The sequence below is a fragment of the Anabrus simplex genome, chromosome 10, assembly GCF_040414725.1.
Source record: "Anabrus simplex isolate iqAnaSimp1 chromosome 10, ASM4041472v1, whole genome shotgun sequence".
NCBI lineage: Eukaryota > Metazoa > Arthropoda > Insecta > Orthoptera > Tettigoniidae > Anabrus > Anabrus simplex.
In genome coordinates this window covers 127,669,929-127,692,082 of record NC_090274.1, presented here as the reverse complement: position 1 = coordinate 127,692,082, position 22,154 = coordinate 127,669,929, and the positions used below count along the sequence as shown (strand labels likewise).

The window sequence follows — 22,154 nt, the reverse complement described above, 5'->3', positions numbered from 1 at the left end:
ATTGGCGACGCGTATAATTAGTGTGGGCATCTTGAAGCATAATCTGTGCATTTTGTTGGTTAGAATATCGTATTTGTTTAATTATGTAGGCAGAGTTTAAAGGGAGCATTTTGAGAAGTCAGTCAACTGTGAATAAACCAGGTGTTTCCTGTAACTGCCAAGCGAGCTTGGGGGGATGAGAGGCCTCAGTTATGATAACGGGACAGGCTTGGTATTGAGATTGTAATTCTCGGCCAGGGGAAACGTTAAAATGCTGGATTTAGTTGAAATTCATAGCCGGTAATGATCTAAGTATTGTGAAATACTGTAAATGGGGACGTAACGAACATTTGAAATCACGAACTTTGAGTATAAGGAACTGAGTAACCTAATTCAGGGTTGTCCAAAATATAGAGCGATGGTCGTGATGATCGGTTTGTCTGTGAGGGGTGTGCAAAATTCATAATGGTAATGACGAGATATGACATCGTAATTATATGGCGAGTTGTTTGGTTTGTACGTAGATTATTAGGATATCCAAGTGTTAATAACGGTTAGGACTAGATTAGATTTTTAAGCATGATATCACGAGACAGGATATATATAGCTGGACATGAATTATGTAAAATTCTTTTCCAGCCAGATAAATATCGCAATATTGAACTCACATCACAGCTGCGTAGAAATTTGTGAAGAAACCAGAGTCCGCGGAGATAAAATTTGTTGTTCGTTAATATTTCGTTAAATCATTTAAATTTATTTAATTATTAAATTCAGTGAAACCGCATTTGAAATAACTTTAATCAAGCGAATAACTTGGAGATGCATTCTGGAAATTTTAGTTTGTTTTCTGGGGAATGTTAACATGTAAAGTAACGATTAAGGGGACATATACGAAGGAAATGGATTTTACTGCCACAAAGTTTGTGAGCATTGCTATTGTTGTAATTATTGAACTTTGATTGATTGAGCAGTGAATGTGCTCGGGATAGTAAAGTGGAACTTTGGTCATAAGCCGATGTAACTTAATTGTGTTTAGCCTTCAGCCTAGAAACTTGGATGGTCAGGGGGTCATCAACCTCAGTGACTTAGATTAGGGCCATATGCCATTGTAGCATCATTTCCTTGCGGTCATCATCCACAATGACTTTAAAGTAACTTAGAAGAGTAGATGTCGGTCCATGACATAGACGCAGATCACATCGATTCAATTAAGGGTCCATGCCGAGAACCACTGTGTGGCACACACCGATTGGACGGCCTTAATTATTCCCAGAGTCCAGAGTTCGTGTTACGAGGGCTGGACCATAACGAATCACTATGATGGTACATGTGGTCTCACATGGAAGCCGAATTTAAGGATTTCCAGACTTTCCTTTCTTAAATGATTAATAATTGAGATAATGGTTTCTAGTAAGAATGCCCATCAGGCAGTTACGTTAAAGTCTCACACCAGTGTTCTGACGTTTATGTAAAAATGATTGTGGTGTCCAGTGGACACAATTGACTTCTATGATACCACTGACATGCTTCAGAATTTTCCTGAATAAATAAGAATCTTTTAAACAGACCTTTCATTCCAGTAGATAGATTAGAATTAATGAACCCTACCTTTACCTCAGCAAGTGACGAAGAACCCGAAACGACCCAAGAGACAGATCTCATGAACTTTGCTGATAGGTAAGGAAGGTAGGTATCCCTCAATATGGACCTAAAGGGTTCAGTATGTAGCTAAAGATATCAGCACGATGCTCTCTTGGTTAAAGATGGCGGATGATAGCCAACGGAAGGTTTTTTCAAATTGCCGCCACCACATGTTAAATGTATGTAGCTAAAGATATCAGCACGATGCTCTCTTGGTTAAAGATGGCAGATGATAGCCAACGGAAGGTTTTTTCAAATTATCCGCCACCACATGTTAAATGTATGTAGCTAAAGATAGCAGCATGATGCTTTGTTGAATAAAGATGGCGGATGACAGCGGACGGAATTACCCGCAAGATAGCAGCACGGTGCTCTCATGATTAAAGATGGCCGATGACGGCTGCCAAAAAAAGCATGTAGATTTTAAATTTCTCACCACCACCACCACCACCACCACGATAAGGTTTAGTACGGTAGAGATAGCAGCACTGAGGTAAGCAATGCAAGATGGCGGATGACAGCTGACGGAATTGCCCGCAAGATAGCAGCACGGTGCTCTGTTGATTAAAGATGGCGGATGACAGCTGTCAAAAAAGCACGTAGGTTTGTTTCCAAACAAGAGTGCGTGGAATTTTTTAAATTGTCGCCTCAAAGGTAAGTGGCTAAAGTGGGCAGCACTAAGGTTAGCGATGCAAGATGGCGGATGACAGCTGTTACGTAGAAATTACCCACTACTACGATAAAGATAGCAGCACGGTGCTCTGTTGATTAAAGATGGCAGCTTGTCAAATAGAATTTTTCAAATTTTCCGCCTCAAAGGTAAGTAGCTAAAGATGGCAGCACGATGCTCTGTTGATTAAGGATGGCTGCTTGTCAAAAAAGCACGTAGGTTTGATTCCAAACAAGAGAGCTAAAGAGGGCAGCACGATGCTCTCTTGATTAAATATGGCTGCTGTAAAAAAGCACGTAGTTTTGTAAAGCACGTTGAAATTACCGCCACCACTTTTCAAAGGTAAGTAGCTAAAGAGTGCAGCACTGAGGTTTGCGATACAAGATGGTGGATGACAGCTGACGCAATTTTTTAAATTACCAGCAGTGTCGTAAAGAGTGCAGCACTGAGGTTTGCGATACAAGATGGTGGATGACAGCTGACGCAATTTTTTAAATTACCAGCAGTGTCGTAAAGAGTGCAGCACTAAGGTTTGCGATGCAAGATGGCGGATGACAGCTGTCAAAAAGCCCATGAAATTTAAATTACCCACCACCACATTTCAAAGGTATGTTGCTAAGGAGGGCAGCACGGTGCTCTGTTGAATAAAGGTGGCTGCTATCAAATAGAGTTTTTCAAATTGCCCTCCACCACATTTCAAAGGTAAGTAGCTAAAGAGTGCAGCACTGAGGTTTGCGATGCAAGATGGTGGATGACAGCTGCCAAAAAAGCACGTGGCTTTGTTTACGGATTCAAATCTCGCGCAAGTAAGGTTTAGTTGGTAGCACTGAGGTTTAGGCCCGTCAAGATGGCAGCAGTGAGGTTAGCGATGCGTTGTTGCCGATGATAGCTGTCAAAAAGCACGTGGCTTTGTTTACAAATTCAAATTTCCCGCGGGAGGAGGAGCGGGCCCCTGGGAAGGCCCCCGGTAGGAGGAGGAGGAGGAGGAGGCGGCCGAACCCGTGATTTATACTACTGTTGAGAGCTTTCACCTGCCCTTCAGGTCAGTAACACCTAAGAGATGGGCAAGAAGACTTTAGTGATGCGAGTGAGAAGTAATTTATATCATAAGCAAACACATTACAGCGTAGAGTAAGTACTAGAAGTGTGAGCTCATCTCCACTGCCACTGGTGCGTTACGGGCTCGAACTGCCACACGTTCGGGTGTCCCATATGCGGTGTTGTAGATCCGAAGTCCGCCTCACTCCACACGAAGGGCGGCAGGTTCTCATTGTACACGGGGCCCGACCTGACAACACACAAACACACAATCGGAAGGATCCCATTATCTTTGTAGTCAGAAATGAATGCAATCATGGCATAACTTCGAACACTATTGTTATTCATACAGCAAGGCAAAGACATATACATGAAAATTGAACTTCAAACACATTTTGCAATGGATGAACAAACTCCAGGTACATGCCAGAACTTCTGCTAGGAAACGAACACCACCAACACTGAAGTAGCAGATAAACAACCAGTTTCTCTTTCCCCTCAGTAATCTCTTGCTATGTTTAACCACACCTGGTGGCCATTCTAATTATTTTATTTACACTGTTTACGCCCACATCGGAGCATCAGAATCAAATTTTATACAAGTTCAACCTTGACAATTTGTACCTTCCCAAAAACCTTCTTTATTCTGGATGGTCTTGCGACCCGTTCTTTCGCACATATAACCTACTGCAATCAATCAATCAATCAATCAATCAATCAATCAATCAATCAATCAATCAATCAATCAATCAATCAATCAATCAATCAATCAATCAATCAATCAATCAATCAATCAATCAATCAATCAACACTAATCTGCATTTAGCGCAGTCTCCCAGGCGGCAGATTCCCTATCTATTGTTTTCCTAGACTTTTCTTAAATGATTTCTCTGGATGTTTTCCGGTTGTTAAATCAAGTAATCCTGGTGAGGGTCCCATAAACTTGGAATCATACTCTATTTTGGGTCTTACCAGAGACTTATATGCCCTCTCCTCTACATCCTTACTACAACCCCTAAACACACTCATAACCATGTGCAGAGGTCTATACCCTTTATTTACCATCCCATTTATGTGATTACCCCAATGAAGATCTTTCCTTGTAATAATACGTAGGTATTTCTAATGATATCCCCAAAGGGAACTTCCACCCCATCAACGCAGTAATTAAAACTGAGAGGATTTTTCCTATTTGTGAAACTCACAACCTGACTTTTATCCCCGTTTATCATCATACCATTGCCTACTGTCCATCTCACAACATTATCGAGGTCATTTTGCACTTGCTCGCAATCTTGTAACTTATTTATTACTCTGTACAGAATAACATCATCTGCAAAAATCCTTATCTCTGATTCCACTTCTTTACGCATATCATTGATGTATATATAAGAAAACATAAAAACACACACAGACTGCTCGCCAGGCAGCAAGCAAGACCCATTTCAGTCGTCGGCTTATCGACACGAGTCGCAAGCCGCGAGCATTGTGGCCTGTCAACCTATTGGTTTTGAGAGCCTTGTCGTAATGGTATTTTCCCCTGCTTTAATAAATTGATGGAGGTTTGGGTCAGGGATGAATTTTGGTCATTAATTGGCCAGAGTATAGCCCGGCGCATATGCGCAGTTTGTGCTTGTAAATCATCTAGTAATTGTACTGGGAGAGTGAAGCGGACATTCGGACGCGGCCCACCCATCCAAAGGGTGACCACGCCCGATATTGCTTAACTGTCTGTGATTTTATTCCAGTGATTGTAGGAAGAAGACTAGGATGTTAGATTAGAGGAAGGTGTTGGCAAGGCGATTAACCGGGAGTGAGGGCTGGAGCACTTGACTGGGCTGGGCATGATAGGCTTGGGAACTTGGTTTGGGGTGGCTTGGTTACAGGGTCTCGGCTACTCGATCCACCGAGTTGGCCCTGTTAGTTATTTGAAGGGGAGGCTGCGGACCCGCTGGTGAGAGCCGCCAGTGCTGTTTCCATCCGTATAAAAGCCGGCGGGTCCGCGGCCTGGTGAACAGTCTGTGTGTGTCCGAGGGAGAGAGAGGTCTTAAACATAATGATGAAATACATGTGGAAAGAATAATAACAATGCCGAAAAGGCCACTAAGAACAATACAATACAAGAGTAGTCGCATGCAGATGTCGGCAGCGGGTACGGAGGGCAGAGACTGGATCACCCCCGTGATCAGGTGGCTGTCGTTGCTTGCGTTCCCTGGGCTCCACGAGTGCCGCGACGACACGTGGCGCGGCTGCCGTAGGCGCCCGGGTGGGCGTTTGAAACTGAAATCCGGCTGGGAGGACCAAGACGTCGTCACCAATCGACGACAGGAAGCATGGTCAACAAATGACAAATACATTAATATGGGAAGGGCATCTGATTCAGAAAGTGATGGAACCAACTAGAGGGAAGAATATCCTGGATGTGGTGCTGGTAAAACCAGATGAGTTCTATAGAGAAACTGAAGTAATAGATGTATTAGTGACCACAAAGCTGTTTTTGTGGTGGTTAAAATAAATGTGAAAGGAAGATATTAAAATTAGGACAATTAGGCAGTACCATATGGCTGATGAGACAGGCATTGACCGAGGTTGGAAAGAAATAAGAATTAGAAATGGCTGTGGAAGTAAGGAGAAATTGAAGGAACTCACTAGGAAATTGAATCTAGCAAGGAAGGGAGCTATGGATAACATGACAGCATAATTGGCGGTCATGCAAATTTTAGTGAAAAATGCAAGGGTATGTATAGGTACTTTAAGGCAGAAACAGGTTCCAAGAACGATATTCCAGAAATCATTAATGAACAAGGGGAGTGTGTATGCGAGGATCTTCAAGAGGCAGAAGTATTCACTCAGCAGTATGTAAAGATTTTCGGTTACAAGGATAATGTCCAGATAGAGGAGGCGACTAATATTAAAGAAGTATTAAAATTTACCTCTGACAGCAATGACATTTACAGTAAAATACAAAAGTTGAAAACAAGAAAAGCAGCTGCAATTGATAAGTTTTCGGGGGATGTACTAAAGACAACGGGTTGGGATATAGTACCATATCTGAAATACTTATTTGATAATTGTTTGGTCGGAGGAGCTATACCAGATGAATGGAGAGTTGCTATAATAGCCCCTGTGTATAAAGGGAAGGGTGATAGACATAAAGCTGAAAATTACAGGCAAGTCAGTTTGACATGCATTGCACGTAAGCTTTGAGAAAGCATTCTTTCTGATTTAAGACATGTTTGCGAAATTAATAAATGGTTTGACAGAAGGCAGTTTGGGTTTAGGAAAGGTTATTCCACTAAAGCCCAACTTTTAGGATTTCAGCAAGGTATAGCAGATATCCTGAATTCAGGACTGTATTGGACTGTATCGCGACGCAATAATAATAATAATCATCATCATAAGAACAATAATAAGGATGATAATTGTATGGCCTCAGCTACCGTGTGGAGACATTTGAATTTGACGACATCTGCCTGCTTGCTCATCCATGTCGACGTTCTGTTTTACTCTAGGCCCACTAGATGGCAGACCGAGTAAACTGAATCTCTCTTGGACGACTGCGGCTGAGATTTAATTAATTTTGTCGGGTGAACACCAAATGTGTCACCAGAGATTTTTTATCTGCCGACATCGTACGACATGGAGTATCGAATGGACTTTTTTCGACTATCTCTGCCGGGTTTCAACCCGCTACCTTGGGATCCAGACGTAGACACACTACCACTGATTCTCAGAGTCAGCTAATATGATACATATTGTTATGGATAATACCAGGTTTATTGTGCAAACTTTATATCTTTAATCTTCATTTTATTAGGGAAAGAACACGAGAGCTGGAATATATTTTAGAAAATTAAGAAAGACTTGGAAAATTAAATTTGGTTGGTCATACTACCGTTTAAATTCAGTTTTCAGTTCCATTCATTCGGCAATACTTCTGGAACCGATAAACCTTTGTCCTGGTTTCTCACGCCGTAAATATATATATACAGACTATACATATATCACTGAAAGTTTTCACACATAGAATTTTCACCACGCTCCCCAAACTTCATGCTCACTGGTAACGTCCTATTTGTACAAGTCATCACTACGTCCTTTCGTCTGGATTCATTGCAACTGTGTAAGTTGTGTAGTGAGTAAAATCCCAGCGAGTCATGCATACAGCTGTGTTAAATGAGCATATTATTGTTTCATTTGTAGAATTGCGTAATAATGACTCTCGAAAATGAAAAGGAAGGAAATACAATGGGCAAAAACACAGCCACCTCATGATGCGGACATGACTGCAAAGTAACACAATATTGTAGAAAAATGAACTTTGCAAAACAGTTGCTGTGATATTAGAATTATTTCCATTGTGATAATATTCAGCTACCTTTGCTGTCTTTCAGTAGCTGGATTCCTGTCCGAAATGAACAGTCGCTCAAAAGAAGAATGAGCGACGTTCCTCCCAGCAAACACATGGGAGATGAATTATATTGTGATACTAATTCAGTCTCATAAAATATTAAATACGAGGACCGTGCTCATTCCTTTTTCAGGCCACTGTAGACGGAGAGGTACAGTTGAACGTTCAAAATTTGACGCATGAAAACTTTTGAAGTCCTCGGGTGAGCCGGTACAGCTCCAACAAAAAGTGATGCCTACCATTTTCCAGACTGTCAGTACCGTATAGTATGCAACTGTCCGCATATCAGAATTACATAAAACAATTCCATGAAATGAACAAGAAACGGCAAATGGCAACTGAAGCTCGGTGTAAAGCGGTGGTGGGGATTATTGTTTTAGGAGGAAGTACAACTGGGCAACCATCCTCTATTAACACTAACCAGAGAGAGGTCCCACACTTCGGAAGATGGGCCAAGGAAGGACAAAGGCCACGAAGTGCGTCAAAATAAAAAAGTGCCTAGTCCTCGAGTGCTCTTATACCGTCTGGGTCACAAAACAACAAGAGTTGACCAAGGGAGGTCGAATAGGATAGGTGAAAGTGAGGAGCCTGGCACAAGTAAGTAAAAGAATGCCAGGACTCAGCTAAGGGCCCCGTAGTCGCCACTCCGTGCTCGTAAGTTGAGAGCCCCTAGGGTCCCTTTCATTCGCCTCTTACGACAGGCAAAGGGTACCGTTAATTCTACCGCCCCACCCACAGGCCTGTCGCCAACTAGTAAGGCGGTCTATGAGGGTGGAACATGCCAGGGTTCGAAGACACCAACAGTGCCATCGCTGCACTGAAAGGGCCCGTAAGGGAAGCTTTCCACCCTCTCCTTCGTCTAAATTTACTCCGAATCCACGATTAGGTTTGTAAGAGAGTTGCGAAGACAAGAGAGATCGCTTCTCCCTCATGGAATTTTTGCGACTGATCGGCACTCGCGGAAACAGACTCACATGTACTCGCTCTCAAGAGAAAAACTAGGGCCATTACAAACGTACGCCTCGCATGCGCGGACATTGTGAGTACTTTTTGAGATTATAAAGAATCGAATGACAAATTTTGCATTGTCATTTCCCCTTATCAGCTGCTTACGGGTCGCCAGAGAGGAGAGTGGGATGTGGATCCCATCGCTTGTGTTAAAAGTTTGTTCTGACGTTCCGAACCACGTTAAGCCTGATTTGGCCTTTATTTGTTGTTGCTTCTGGTCGTATTGATTTTTGTATCTCCCCCTTATGGACACCAAGTTTTCAACACTGCTGAAAATTTCCGAGACATTTTCTAATATTGTCCATGTCTTTTCAGTTTCCTAATGAAAGACTTCGATCCCTCACTTCCTTCTCTGTATTTCTGACTTTAGTAGTTACCGGGCGAGTTGGCCATGTGGTTAGACCCGTGCAGCTGTGAGTTTGCATTCGGGGGAAAGTGGGTTCGAACCCCACTGTCGGCAGCCTTGTAAATGGTTTCCCATGTCACACCAGGCACCTACATTAGGCCACGGCCGCTTCCTTCCCACTCCTAGCCCTTTCCTATCCCATCGTCGGCATAAGACCTAGCTGTGTCGGTGCGACGTGAAGCAACTTGTAAACTTTTTTTGCTAGTTGCTTTACGTCGCACCGACACAGATAGGTCTTATGGCGACGATGGGATAGGAAAGGCCTAGGAGTTGGAAGGAAGCGGCCGTGGCCTTAATTAAGGTACAGCCCCAGCATTTGCCTGGTGTGAAAATGGGAAACCACGGAAGACCATCTTCAGGGCTGCCGACAGTGGGGCTCGAAGCCACGATCTCCCGGATGCAAGCTCACAGGCGCGCGCCTCTACGCGCACGGCCAACTTGTAAACTAACTCATACTTGAGTAGTTATAACGTTTCTAAATTTCCGACTAGCGATTTTCGTAGTTTAAATTCCTTAAGACGGACACAAAGCGCCGTTTGTCGGAGCTACTAGTGGCTGAGGGCTCCTGTCTTAAATGACGTTAGAAGGAAAAAACAAAAAGTTCTTCGATAAAATGTTACCGGTAAACCGAACGCCCTGCAATTAACAATGACTAGAGGAAGTGATGGTACAGAACTATGTCGTCTTACCTTGAAATGAACTTCAGTTTCATGAATAGGTCGGCTGTTGTTATCTTGGTGTCGATTGAGCCATGAGACCTGTGCCCCAGTGCCTTGAACGGGTAGGTTCCATTAGCGGGGTTCAGATCACACCTGGCAGCAATCGCGTTCTCCGCGCTGTACGGTGGAGTGCAGTTACAGCGAGAAAACGGGTCGTTCTTGTAGTCGTTGTACTCCATGAGGGCCAACATGGAGGTGGTGTCTCGGACCTTGTCATGGTCCCTCTTGAAGATGAGGGCTCTGGGGTTACGTTCGTAAGTGAACCTGTAACAACAGATCATACCCATGTAGATCTCGTGTTCGTTCTTTTGAAGAACAGACCTGTGGGGTTACGATCATAAGTGAACCTGTAACAATATACAAAATATCTCATATCTTGTAGTGACCCTCTTCAACACTGGCGGAAAAAATATATCCAAACACCATGAAATAAGGAATGTAGAATAGGGAAATTTTGGCAATATAACATTATGACCACCTACCTAATAGCACGCATGACCACCTTTAGCACGCATAACAGCACCAACGCGTCTGCGCAGGGAAACAATGAGGCCTTGGTAGGTCGCTGCAGGGAGTTGGCACCACATCTGCATACACAAGTCGCATAATTCCCGTATAAATTCCGGGGACGGGGTCGATGAGCTCTGATGCCACGTTCAATCACATCTCAGATGTGTTCGATTGGGTAAAGATCTGGTGAGTTGGTGGGCCAGCACATCAATTGCAATTCGCCACTGTGTTCCTCGAACCACTCCATCACACTCCTGGTCTTGTGATATGGCGCATTATCGTGTTGAAAAACAACACTGCCGTTGGGAAATAGATCGTCATGAAGGGGTGTACGTGGTCTGCTACCGTTGTACGATATTTCTCGGCCGTCATGGTGCCTTGCACGAGCTCTACTGGACCCATGGATGCCGAAGTGAATGTTTCCCAGAGCATAGTTTAGCCGCCGCCAGCTTTCCTCCGTCCCGCAGTAAGGAGCTGTTCCCCTGGAAGACGACGGATTTGCACCCTGCCATCGGCATGATGAAGAAGGTATCGGGATTGATTAGACCATGCAACGCTCTGCCACTGCGCCAACGTCCAGTGACGATGGTCACGTGCCCATTCCCCACGTAGTTACCGATGTCGTGGTGTTAACATTGTCACATGCATGGATCATCGGCTGCTGAGGTTCATCCTTAAGAGTATTCGGTGCACTGTGTGTTCAGACACACTTGTACTCTGCCCAGCATACGTCCGACAACTGTAATGAGGGGTAGCCGCCTAACCCCTAGATGTTTGGACGTGGTTTCACCTTAGTTTCGCCACTTATTGAAGACATTCACCACAGCACTCCTCGAACACCCGACAAGTCGTGCATTTTCGAAATGCTCGTGCCGAGCCTCCGGTCCAACACAATCTGCCGTCGGTCAAACTCAGATAGATGGTGCGCCTTCGCCGTTCTACACACTGATACTACATGCATCGTGAATGTGTCTATCAGTCATACCTCGTCAGATGACGCTACCACCGCCTGGAGGGGTTTATATAGATAGTAGGTAGGTGGTCATAATGTTCTGGCTGATCAGTGTATTTGTCGAGGTAACATATTTAATTGATTAAAGGTACAAGACTACAGGTTAATATATGCGAGAGAAAATCCATCGCAAATGTACCATGCTGGTCCATTAATAACCGGTGACTATTGAATACAGCCATGCATTGTGTCGTTACAGGTGCCGGATTGAGTTCCATGCCTGTTGCACTTGATCGATCAATACAGGGACGGTTAATGCCGGTTGTGGATGGCCCTGGAGTTGTCTTCCAATGATGTCTCATACGTGCTCGACTGGGGACAGATTGGGAGATCGAGCAGGCCAAGCCAACATGTCGACACTCTGTAGAGCACGTTGTGTAGCAACACCGGCATGTTGGAAATAACCCCCGGGTATGCTATTCATGAATGGCAGAACAACCGGAGAATCAGCAGACGGACGAACACATCTGCGGTCAGGGTGTGTGGGATAACCACGAGAGTGCTCCTTCTGTCATAGGAAATTTCTCCCCAGACTAGAACTCCCGGTGTAGGTCCAGTGTGTCGAAGCCGCAGACAGGTGGAATGCAGGCACTCACTTGGCCTCCTTCTAACCAACACACGGCCATCATTGGTACGATGGCAGAACCTGCTTTCATAGGAAAACGCAACGGATCTCCACTCCATCTTCTAATGGGTTCTCACTTGATACCACTGAAGTCGCAGACGTCGGTGGTTTGGGGTAATTGGAATGCACGCCACAGGGCGTCTGGCTCGGAGATGTACTTCAAGTAATGTTCTTCAAGTAACCGATTTCGAACAGTTCGTGGCGTCACTGTCGTGCCAACTGCTGCTCGAATTGCTGTTGCAGACGCACTCCGCTGCGCCACAGCCATGGCGGTCCTCCCTCTCGATGGTGCCACAGGAACTTCCGGAGCCCGGTCATCTTCCAAGCGTACCTTCTCCTGACCACTGCTGCCAACACGCATGTACAGTGGAGACAATCCTGTCAAGTCGTTCCGCAATAGCGCGGAAGGAAAATCCACCTTCACGTAGCCCTACGATACTGGCCTCTTCGTCGTCGTAAAGGTATTATTGACCCACCCACAGTCATTCCGTCCAATCTCACAGGTAACTAACGCTCTTGCACACTACAGCCCGTATTTAAAGCAAACCGGATGTGCAACGTCATGGGGCGGCTACTAGCGCCACGCTAATGGCATTTGCGGGAAATTTGAATCATCGTCATCTTTCAGATGTATAAACACGGCTACCAACGTTCGTTAATCTAGCACAACCCCTTCTTGGTGTTTGGATATGTTTTCCGCCAGTGTAGCTTGGAGGGTACGTCATACGGGAACCTCTAACAATATAGGTGATATCTAAGATCTTGTAGAGTTCCTCTTTAAGATCATAGCTCAGAGGTTTTACGTTAATCGGGAACCTGTAAGCATAAAGTAAGAACAGAGGAAATGTATTGGGTGTTATGGTGGTGCTCTTGAAGATGAGATTTCTGAAGTTACAATCATGAGTGAACAACAGTATCAATAGAGGAGATATCTCGAACCTTGTGGCATCTTATTCAAATCAAGACTTTGGGGTTACCCCATAAACCTGTAACGACAAAGGTGAGAGGTAAACATGGACTAACTAACACAGTACTTTACACTCACCAGTCCCCGTAGCGTTTCACCAGCGGCACGTTACCGCTCATGTTGAAGATCTGCGGGAAGGCAGGCACGTTGTAACTCGGCCAGTAGGACTGTTCCCTCAAGACGTGTGTCATGTCGCGAGCCTGGACCATCCCCGGGATCTGCTCCAGAACCCACAGCAGGTTGTTCTGGATGGTAGAGTTGCCCTTCTTGAAGCACTTGTAGTCAACCACCATCCACTGGTTGTTGTATGTGCCACTGTTGTACAGTGTGAACAGCTTGGTCCAGCTCCTACCGCTCCGCCCCAGGCGGTTGGCCACCATCGAGCGGACAGTCTCCATCACCTGCCACCGGGGCAACACATCACTTCACTGAGCCTAGAGAAGGTTCTATGTATGGTATCGAGTGAAAATAACTCTGTATTTAAGTGAGGAGAAACAAACAAAGCCTAGACATTATTTGATGAATGCAGGAATATCTAAGATCAATACTCAAACATGCATGTTGTCCTATCAAACACATATATATGTGATGATCCAGAAATATATCCATGTTAAAAAAGATCCTTCAGTAATAAATGTATCCTAACAGGCAGTTGCATAGTTCTCACAAGTTTCCTTCCTGTCGTAGGCCTGACTGACATATGAACCGCTCAGATTACAGCTAGGAAGGCGGCTTAGCGTTCCCAGTAATGGTGCGGAAAGACTAACACACGGGACAGAACAATCAAAACGTCAAGAGAATTTCATGCGGACAGGTTCGACGACAGTTTTCACAGAAAGAGAACACGATGGGTAATAGAATGTGACTTCAGAGGAGGCCTGGTTATGTACTTCCGTGGCCTGATGATCTACGCCGTGGATCGAAGGTGAACACAGATGCCTCTGTTCATCGGAAGTATTTTCAGGACTTCGTTCAGCGGTATTCGGCCGTTGGTCATGTCTCCTCAGATCGTTCTAAGATCGGAGAAGATGTGGGTTCCTTTTTCGTTTCCGATAAGATTAGTACCCTACAAAGATGTCGCTTTGCAGTGTCTATAACGTGTATACTGCGGAGGTTTTGGCCATCTTAGAAAGCCTGCAGTTTGCACTGCGTGACGAAAGAGAGCACTTTCTAGTGTGTTCCCACTCGGTAAGTTACCTGCACCCACTAGTGCAGCAGATTCGTGACCTTCTAGCCAGAAACACTAGGCCCACGTTGGGATTGCGGGAAATGAACTTGCGGATGAAGCGGCACGTTTTCCACCTACACCTGTGAACTTACCTGCTAAGATACGTTCTCAGCTAGGTCGAAGCATCTTGGCGTCCCACAAATCGGAGTTGCTAGCTGTCCGAACTCCCAACAAGCTGAGAGCCGTGTGGCGGTCCTCTTTCCGGCCTACACGGAGATAGGCCGTAGTGTTATGTAGGCTGAGGACAGGTTATGGAACATCTACGCACTCTAAGCCCCTCTAGTGTGACCCTGGCCCACACCTTCGCAGAGTGCGCCGGTGTCTCTGGCCTAAGACGAAGCCTCCGCCTGCAGGAGACATTCGAACTCATCCTAGCCGACAACGAGAAGACCACTGATCTCGTCATGCGCTTTATGTCTGAGAGCGGTTTAATTAACGGGTTCTAAACTTCAAGATTTAGTGTACTGTTTGTTTTAACATTCTTTTTTAAATTCCTCCTTTCAATACATTTCAAATCTTTATTTTGAATTTTGTTCACACTTAAGTTTTTCAGAGAGTATCGTTACCCAGTTTTACTTCCTCTTAAAACATCAATCACCATCACCACTTCACAGAAGAGACTAAAGCTGAAGCAAGCAAACTCCCTGAGGAAATACCAGTGGGAATATTTTTCGGTCCATCGGATGATGAAAGAGGTATATTGGTGGCCATGAAAATTACACGCTTTCCAAGCATGGACGTTGCACGACTGTGACGTCAGAATAGTTAGCTGAATTCTTGTTACGATAGATCAAAGAGGAACCTGATATCTTGAATAACATTCTCGGTTAGATGAAGCCATATTCTAGATTGCAGCGTTTCTCAACCACCGCAGCTGTCATTTCTGGGTCTCTAGTGCACAAAATCCGACAATACTTTTCCTGGGCGTTAAGTGGCCATCAAAAAGTCTCCATTTTACCCTACTGGAATTTCCTCTAGGAATAGCTTAAAAAAACCGCGTGATTTGGACACGTTGGAAGCCAACATTGGGGAAAGGAGTGCGCGCGTGACAGGAGATAAGCTACGAAAGGTATATCTCAAATGTTGGTGCTTATGTCGTAATGTGAAATGACAAGAACAAGAGGACATTCTACTAAAATAAAAGAAGGAATATATTTTTGCATCTCCCTGCAAGACATGAACAATCTTTTTTTCTCTGTGTGGTATCCAATTTCCGGCGTATCGTAGGAGCAGACTAAAAGGAGCTTCACTATCGGAAATTCCTTTAGCAACTCCAAACCCGATGGTTTTCGGGGTTCCCCAAACCTTTCGCGGTCTCCTCATTCTGTACTCCGATTAGCGAGGACAGTTATAATCTACAGCATTTGTCTATAATTGTTTTTTAACCATAATGTTATCAACTGTTCTACTACCTTTCCTAAAACCACTCCGATATAGGTGGGAGAATTTTCCATTCTCTGGAGATTTCATCAGTCTATTCCTGTATATGATTTACTTAGGAAGTTGAAACCTTCAAGGCTTTTTCAGCCATGTTAATTGCAATCCTATAGTCCAATTACGTGATATCACTCGATATCAAATTATCCGTTATCGGCATTTATTCATTGAGACCTGTTAATTAAACCGCAGTCAATTGTAAATTAGAATGATATTGAAATCATACTAGATATATTAGTACATAATTTATTATTTAAATTATGAAAGGATAGGAATTTATTCTGTATGGTATTTCGGTCAATATGTTGAGACAGTGTTTGTGTCATTTCATTATTCTTGAAGCTGGGAATTTGAGATGAGTCACTGGTTTTAACTCATGAGCACATAATTATACAGCGACCCGCGTACAAGGGTCGAGCGAGCCCCAGACAAAATCGTCGACACGCCCGCTGGTTACTCCTGAAGAAATAGAGAGGGAAAGAGATGATATAGGATCAACGAATCTGATGCTACGTTGTAAAAAGAGACTTGGTATGGAGCAGTTACCAATGGAGAGGAAGTCTCGTGTATATAATCCTGAACGGAGTAATCCAGGGCCCTTAATTTATAGTTGTTGGTACTTCGAGTTTTCGTTTCGATAATACAGTACGTAGATGCTGTGATCCTGTCGGATCAGAGTTAGACGGAATGGTACACGGCTTGTCAGATATTCCAAATTATTCGTGGACGAAGAACTACGTTAGTTCAAGTCTACTGTACTGGGTACAAATCTATATTGTATCAGGAGAACAGATTAGTTGGTTCGAGATTTCTGATAAAACTAATATTTTCACACCATTCGTAACTGGGACTGGCTGCATAAGGAATGGTATTACTAGCATCGCCCATACCTCGGTCACTTTCATACTGTCAAAGCCATGGATGAGACTGAAAGAGGTCAATGAAAGTAACAAATTTATTCTAGCCCATACCAGAAGACATAGTGCACTGTAAACACTACATCCTGCCAGCAAGGGCATAAGTAAAGTACAGTAACATTCAATTCTAAATTCTCTTCAAGCTTAAAGGAACCTTTCCGAATCATTTCATTTTTAATAAATTCATTTGACTTTATATGGCCTTAATTTTCTTGCTCAAAGCGATACTTAATGATTAATTATTTTAATATCCACCTCTGTGATATATGTGTGTGAGTCTCTATGACATTCAATATAAATTTTGCGATACAGTCTCTTTTAAAAACTGTAAAGCTGGCGCCCAATCAAAACATAGAGAAATGGGAAACCATGAAATATGATAATTGGTATTCTATTTGCGTGGCAATTTGTGGGCAAGCCGCATATATTTTATATTTATATTCAAGTGCCCCCAGCAAATAGCATTCGTCTCCCAAGCGTGGAGCTGAGGTGCTTAGATCAGTTACAGAGTACAATGGTGTTATACCTCTTTAGTTACTTGGATTACTCCTCTCCCCAGCTTTTTGTAAATTGGAAATTCCGCAGAATCAAATATCGTACTGAACAATTTTACTGATATTTGTTCACTTTTGAATGCTTCTTTCCGAAACCCGTTGTTATACCACTTAGATCCCTGCTTTCCCACATTTGGTCTTACTTACCATTTCTTCATGTAAGCAGGGGATAGGTATCTCCAGAACCCTTGAGATATCCAAACACGTTCTAGTATTTATCCAAGTATCATGACCTCATGAAGATAATCATCCCAAACTTCGTAAGCAATTTTAACATTAGCATAACCTCTATCTCCTCTACTTATTTTGTTAAGTCTATTCCATATGTTATCACTATGATTATTTTTACAATCTGTGTTGATTAATTTCGTCCGCTCCTGTTGGCATACCCACCTGTTCTACTAATAACACTTTGTATTCCTTTCTTAGTTTACAATACTGTACAGGTACCTCAGGCTCACCCTCTTTCTTGAATGCCTTTAGGGTTCTAATCATTTCTAATTCCTTACTCTTACACATTTCACTATACCATCCTTCCCTTCTTACATGAGCTACAATAATAATAATAATAATAATAATAATAATAATAATAATAATAATAATAATAATAATAATAATAATAATAATAATAATAATAATTATTTAATTAATTTCGTGTGGCTATTTCTAGCCGAGTGCAGCCCTTGTAAGGCAGACCCTCCGATGAGGGTGGGCGGCATCTGCCATGTATATGTAACTGCGTGTTATTGTGGTGGAGGATAGTAGGCTACTATGTGTGGTGTGTGAGTTGCAGGGATGTTGGAGACTGCACAAACACCCAGCCCCCGGGCCATTGGAATTAACAAATCAAGGTTAAAATCCCCGACCCGGCCGGGAATCGAACCCGGGACCCTCTGAACCGAAGGCCAGTACGCTGAACATTCAGCCAACGAGTCGGACAATAATAATAATAATAATAATAATAATAATAATAATAATAATAATAATAATAATAATAATAATAATAATAATAATAATAATAATAATAGGCCTAGTTACTCTCGAGTGAGTATTCACGCTTCACATGTGCGCACAGAATCTGCTCACGCTCATTATTTCAAGAGAAATTCCGAGGTGTTCGTGTTCCGAGTGGTGGAACGGTTCATAGATTAATTATTTCATTTCGCGAAACGGGAAATATTAATTATGTGAAGCCACTAACAGAAGAAAATCTTGAATATATTGAACAATGCTTACAAAATTATTGTAAGGGATCTCTTAGCTATCGTTCTCAGTAAAGAGGAATGTCTTATGGTCCGTACAAAGGGCTATAAATCTGTAAATGTACTGTGGTTCCGGGTGATCCTCTGTGTAGAATTAGATTTAGTGAATAGATTTCGAATAAAGAAATTCATTTCAATCTCATTCACTTACGTGGGTACGTGGATTCTGAAAACAGCCGATATTGAGTGCCGAGGAAGCTAATCTGCTCCATGAGTAACCTTTCTATAACGAGAAATTGCGGGTGTGGTGCGGACTTTCTGGTGGGAGAATAGTAGGCCCTTTGTTTGGGGAACAATTAAGAGTGTTCGGTATGTGAGCAAGATTTTGCGACCCTTTATGGCTGAATTTACTGGCGTACAGTGGCGGTGGGCTCTCAGGAGCACATGAGCATTTGAACACCCAGTTGTAACGCATAATCACGCATTCATGGATGCCGGTAATTCAAAAGTGTTTCCTTTTTTCGACCTGATTTCGTCAATCGATCGAAAGCATTCGACTTATATCGAAGCTCCGCTACACTGACAGCTGTTCGATTCGACTGAAAGCCAGGGAGCACACTGGAGATTTTGCTATGAACCTTAGGACTATACCCATGCGCAAAGAGATGACGTCATGATTTATGCATAGATATATCCACAAGCGAGGAGCACAGTGAGGAATGTGCCTTGCCGTCTACAACCACCCTCAAACCAGAGATAGTATTACAGTTGACCACAAGGGTCCTGGCCACAGCACCCAGTAGTTACTATTGCATTACATCGCCGGAAGATTTCGCTAGTAGCTAATTCTGAACAGGTTTTCCTAATCACGGGATCAGAAAGCCAAAGACTGAGCGACCCAGCCACGCAGTCGCGATTTTACTTTTCTTGTACACTCACAGATTAGTCTCGGGAAAATGCATCCTCAGTTTTAAGGGCTCTACCATATTATGAGTAGAGAAGCAACCGTACAAGGAACTTTCAGTGAAATAATTTAAGTGATTTTGTACTTATTTGCATTCTACTTCGGTATATTTCAGACGTGAACAAAAATGCTGTTGTGAACCCCCTGAAAATTTGGTCACGAGCCGCCGCTGGCGTATCTTCAGCAGCGCTCGTGACGGAAAAGTGCTTGTGATAGTTATCAGCAACAACATATGATACCTACAATCCCTTGATTACTATCTCTGGGGGTATTAAAATATAAACTATTTAGACGAACTGAAGGATACCACTCCCCAAGAATCCTGTAAGTGAACTAAGAAGTGTAATGGGTAGTTTCATAAGAAGATCCATTAGTGACATGGGCAGTCGCTGTAGCTGGTCTCAGCCTCGCCTCAACTGGGGTTCTGTCTTCATTGCCTGACCCTGTACTTCCGCTTACAGCAAGAATCACCTAAAGTATTCGGAGCTGTCGTCACATATTAACTTCATTGTACATTTATTTCTTCTTATTCTTCTTCTTCGGTTCCCTGTTTTACGACGTCAACCCTAGCCTATACGGAGGGATGTAATCACTATTGAGTGTTTCTGTGGTGGTTGGTAGTGTGGTGTTTTGTCTGAGTTGGGGCAACACAAACACCCAGTCCCTGAGTCAGAATAATTAATCACACGCTATTAAAATCCCCGACCCGGCCGGGAATCCAAGCCGGAACCCTCTGGACAGAAAACCTCAACAACGCTGACCACTCAGCCAGAGAGTCGGACGGTTATCGTTTATTTATAACATTACAAAATATACCTATGTGGTAAGAAGGAAATGGACAATTTATTATTATTATTATTATTATTATTATTATTATTATTATTATTATTGGAAGGATTTCAAGGAAGTATCAAAAGGAAACGCGGTCCAGGGTGGTCTGAGGAGGGAAGAATAAAGCATAGTGCAAGGCGGACTGAAATGTAGGTCCCTAGCTTGCCTCATCCTAAAGAAGAATGGAATAATAATAATAATAATAATAATAATAATAATAATAATAATAATAATAATTTCACAGGTATCTTTTTATAAATACCTTGGAGAAATAATTCTTCCTTCGGGATGAGTTTGAAAGGGCCTCAAATTTCAGAGGGCATTTAGACTAACATAGGATCATTACCATGAACGAGTAATGTCACGTGATGATAAATTGAAACATTACAAAACAGTTATTGAGAATCGAGGTGGCAGTGAATGAATATAGACGCGTGCTAGTTTTTATCTAAATAAACGCACTTCAAGTCTCTTTTCAACATAAATACTGTACTAAATGTGAGTATTACGACTCAGTGTAAACTTCGAGGACTGGACTCGATATAATTTTATTTACTTACAGTGAACTTTATTATTTTCTGTTCCCCGTGTAGAAAACCGTTAGGACATTAATAACTAACAGTTGAACATCGTAATTCAGGGAGCCTTCGAAGCCTTCCACCCTCAGAGAAATGGCTTCTTACCAAAGAGATCACTCCGTACATAACCTTACCGGCAGGTCTATCCATAACGTACCTAGCCAGTCTCAGATAAGTTATGCTTCTGTAATGCAGTTAACACTTTAAAAAAAGAAGAACAGGCTGTTATTATTAATGCTCACGACGGAATTCCAATAAGAGACTACGTCCTTGCTGTCGGAAATATAACAGATCCAGCTAACATACGTTAAACATCTCGTATTTCAAACTCAAGAATCTGCATATTCATATCGAACAAAAACATTGTTCAGGAATTGTCACTCAATCACCCCTTAACCAGAATCAATAACAATGATCTCACTCTCAGACCGTTCATTGTCGCAAACAGGAGAGTGATATTATCCTATGTATGTCCTATTTTACGCAACACATTCACTGAAGAACACTTACAACAACTGGGTATCAAACCAATGTCATCTATTCCTGGATTCACACGCATTCTTAGCTTCCGCCGACAACTACATGTTAAAACTGATGATTTCAATAAAGTACTGAATGCACTCCAAATATGTTTTCAAGGAACCAATTATTGAATCTACACTTCCTCAGACGTTCCCACCTGTTTTATTTGCAAAGAAGAAGGCCACCTGGCCCAAGTATATCCCTCACTACCTGAGACTCTAGAAGAAAAGAACCAGCCACCTAATCAACATTCAGTTTCCTCCGAGGAGGACACCTCCAACCCAGCAAATGCAACTATGAATCGTCAGCCAACTGCTGACCCTCAGCAAATTATTGAACATTCTAATGACATATCATCTTTCTCTACAAAACCCTCCCTGAACCGGACGTGTCCTTCAACTTGAACACTACTGTCTCAATATATGAAGCAAATAAAGAATCACTCATAAGTAAATCTCAAGGAATAACACGACGCTTGCTTTCAAGTGACCCTTCAAATAACACTTCCAAGGGTGATAATTCGTTCTTAGATAATTCTTCTATCTCGGGAGATGATAAAACTGTGATGAATTTGCTGTTCTAGGATTACATAAAACCCAAGACATTAAACAGCCTAAGAAGAAACTAATTATATTAAATCCCGCCAGTCTTGAAGAACAACTTCTTCCTGTTAAGGAAGTAATAGAAGCTAATCCCTCAAGTTTTAGTCTTAATTTCATACAACTCAAAAGTTTATTTGAAAATGCGAAAGGAACACCAGCAGCAAACATTTTATCTATTGCATTATCTTATACTTCCCATGTTGAAGATCTTATCGAGACCCTGCAAAAACTATACCCCTACAATCAAGACAAAAAAATTAAAAACCAGAGTACCAGGCTCACTGTCATTAACGGAGAAAGCAATAGATCAGACAATCCCAATAACTGATA

General features: G+C 42.8%; 1 protein-coding gene across 1 annotated transcript in view; it reads right to left on the bottom strand.

The window, feature by feature from the left end:
- Positions 1-3,381: 3,381 nt before the first annotated feature.
- LOC136881915 (putative phospholipase B-like 2) overlaps positions 3,382-22,154 on the bottom strand; it is a 166,874-nt gene continuing 148,101 nt past the window's right edge. Inside the window, exons 6-8 of the mRNA XM_067154360.2 lie at positions 13,068-13,390; positions 9,846-10,139; positions 3,382-3,581 (exon numbers count right to left, since the gene is read on the bottom strand). Of these exons, the coding sequence (XP_067010461.2) occupies positions 3,446-3,581; positions 9,846-10,139; positions 13,068-13,390 (753 nt within the window). The 3' untranslated portion in view covers positions 3,382-3,445. The remainder of the gene's footprint in view (positions 3,582-9,845; positions 10,140-13,067; positions 13,391-22,154) is intronic.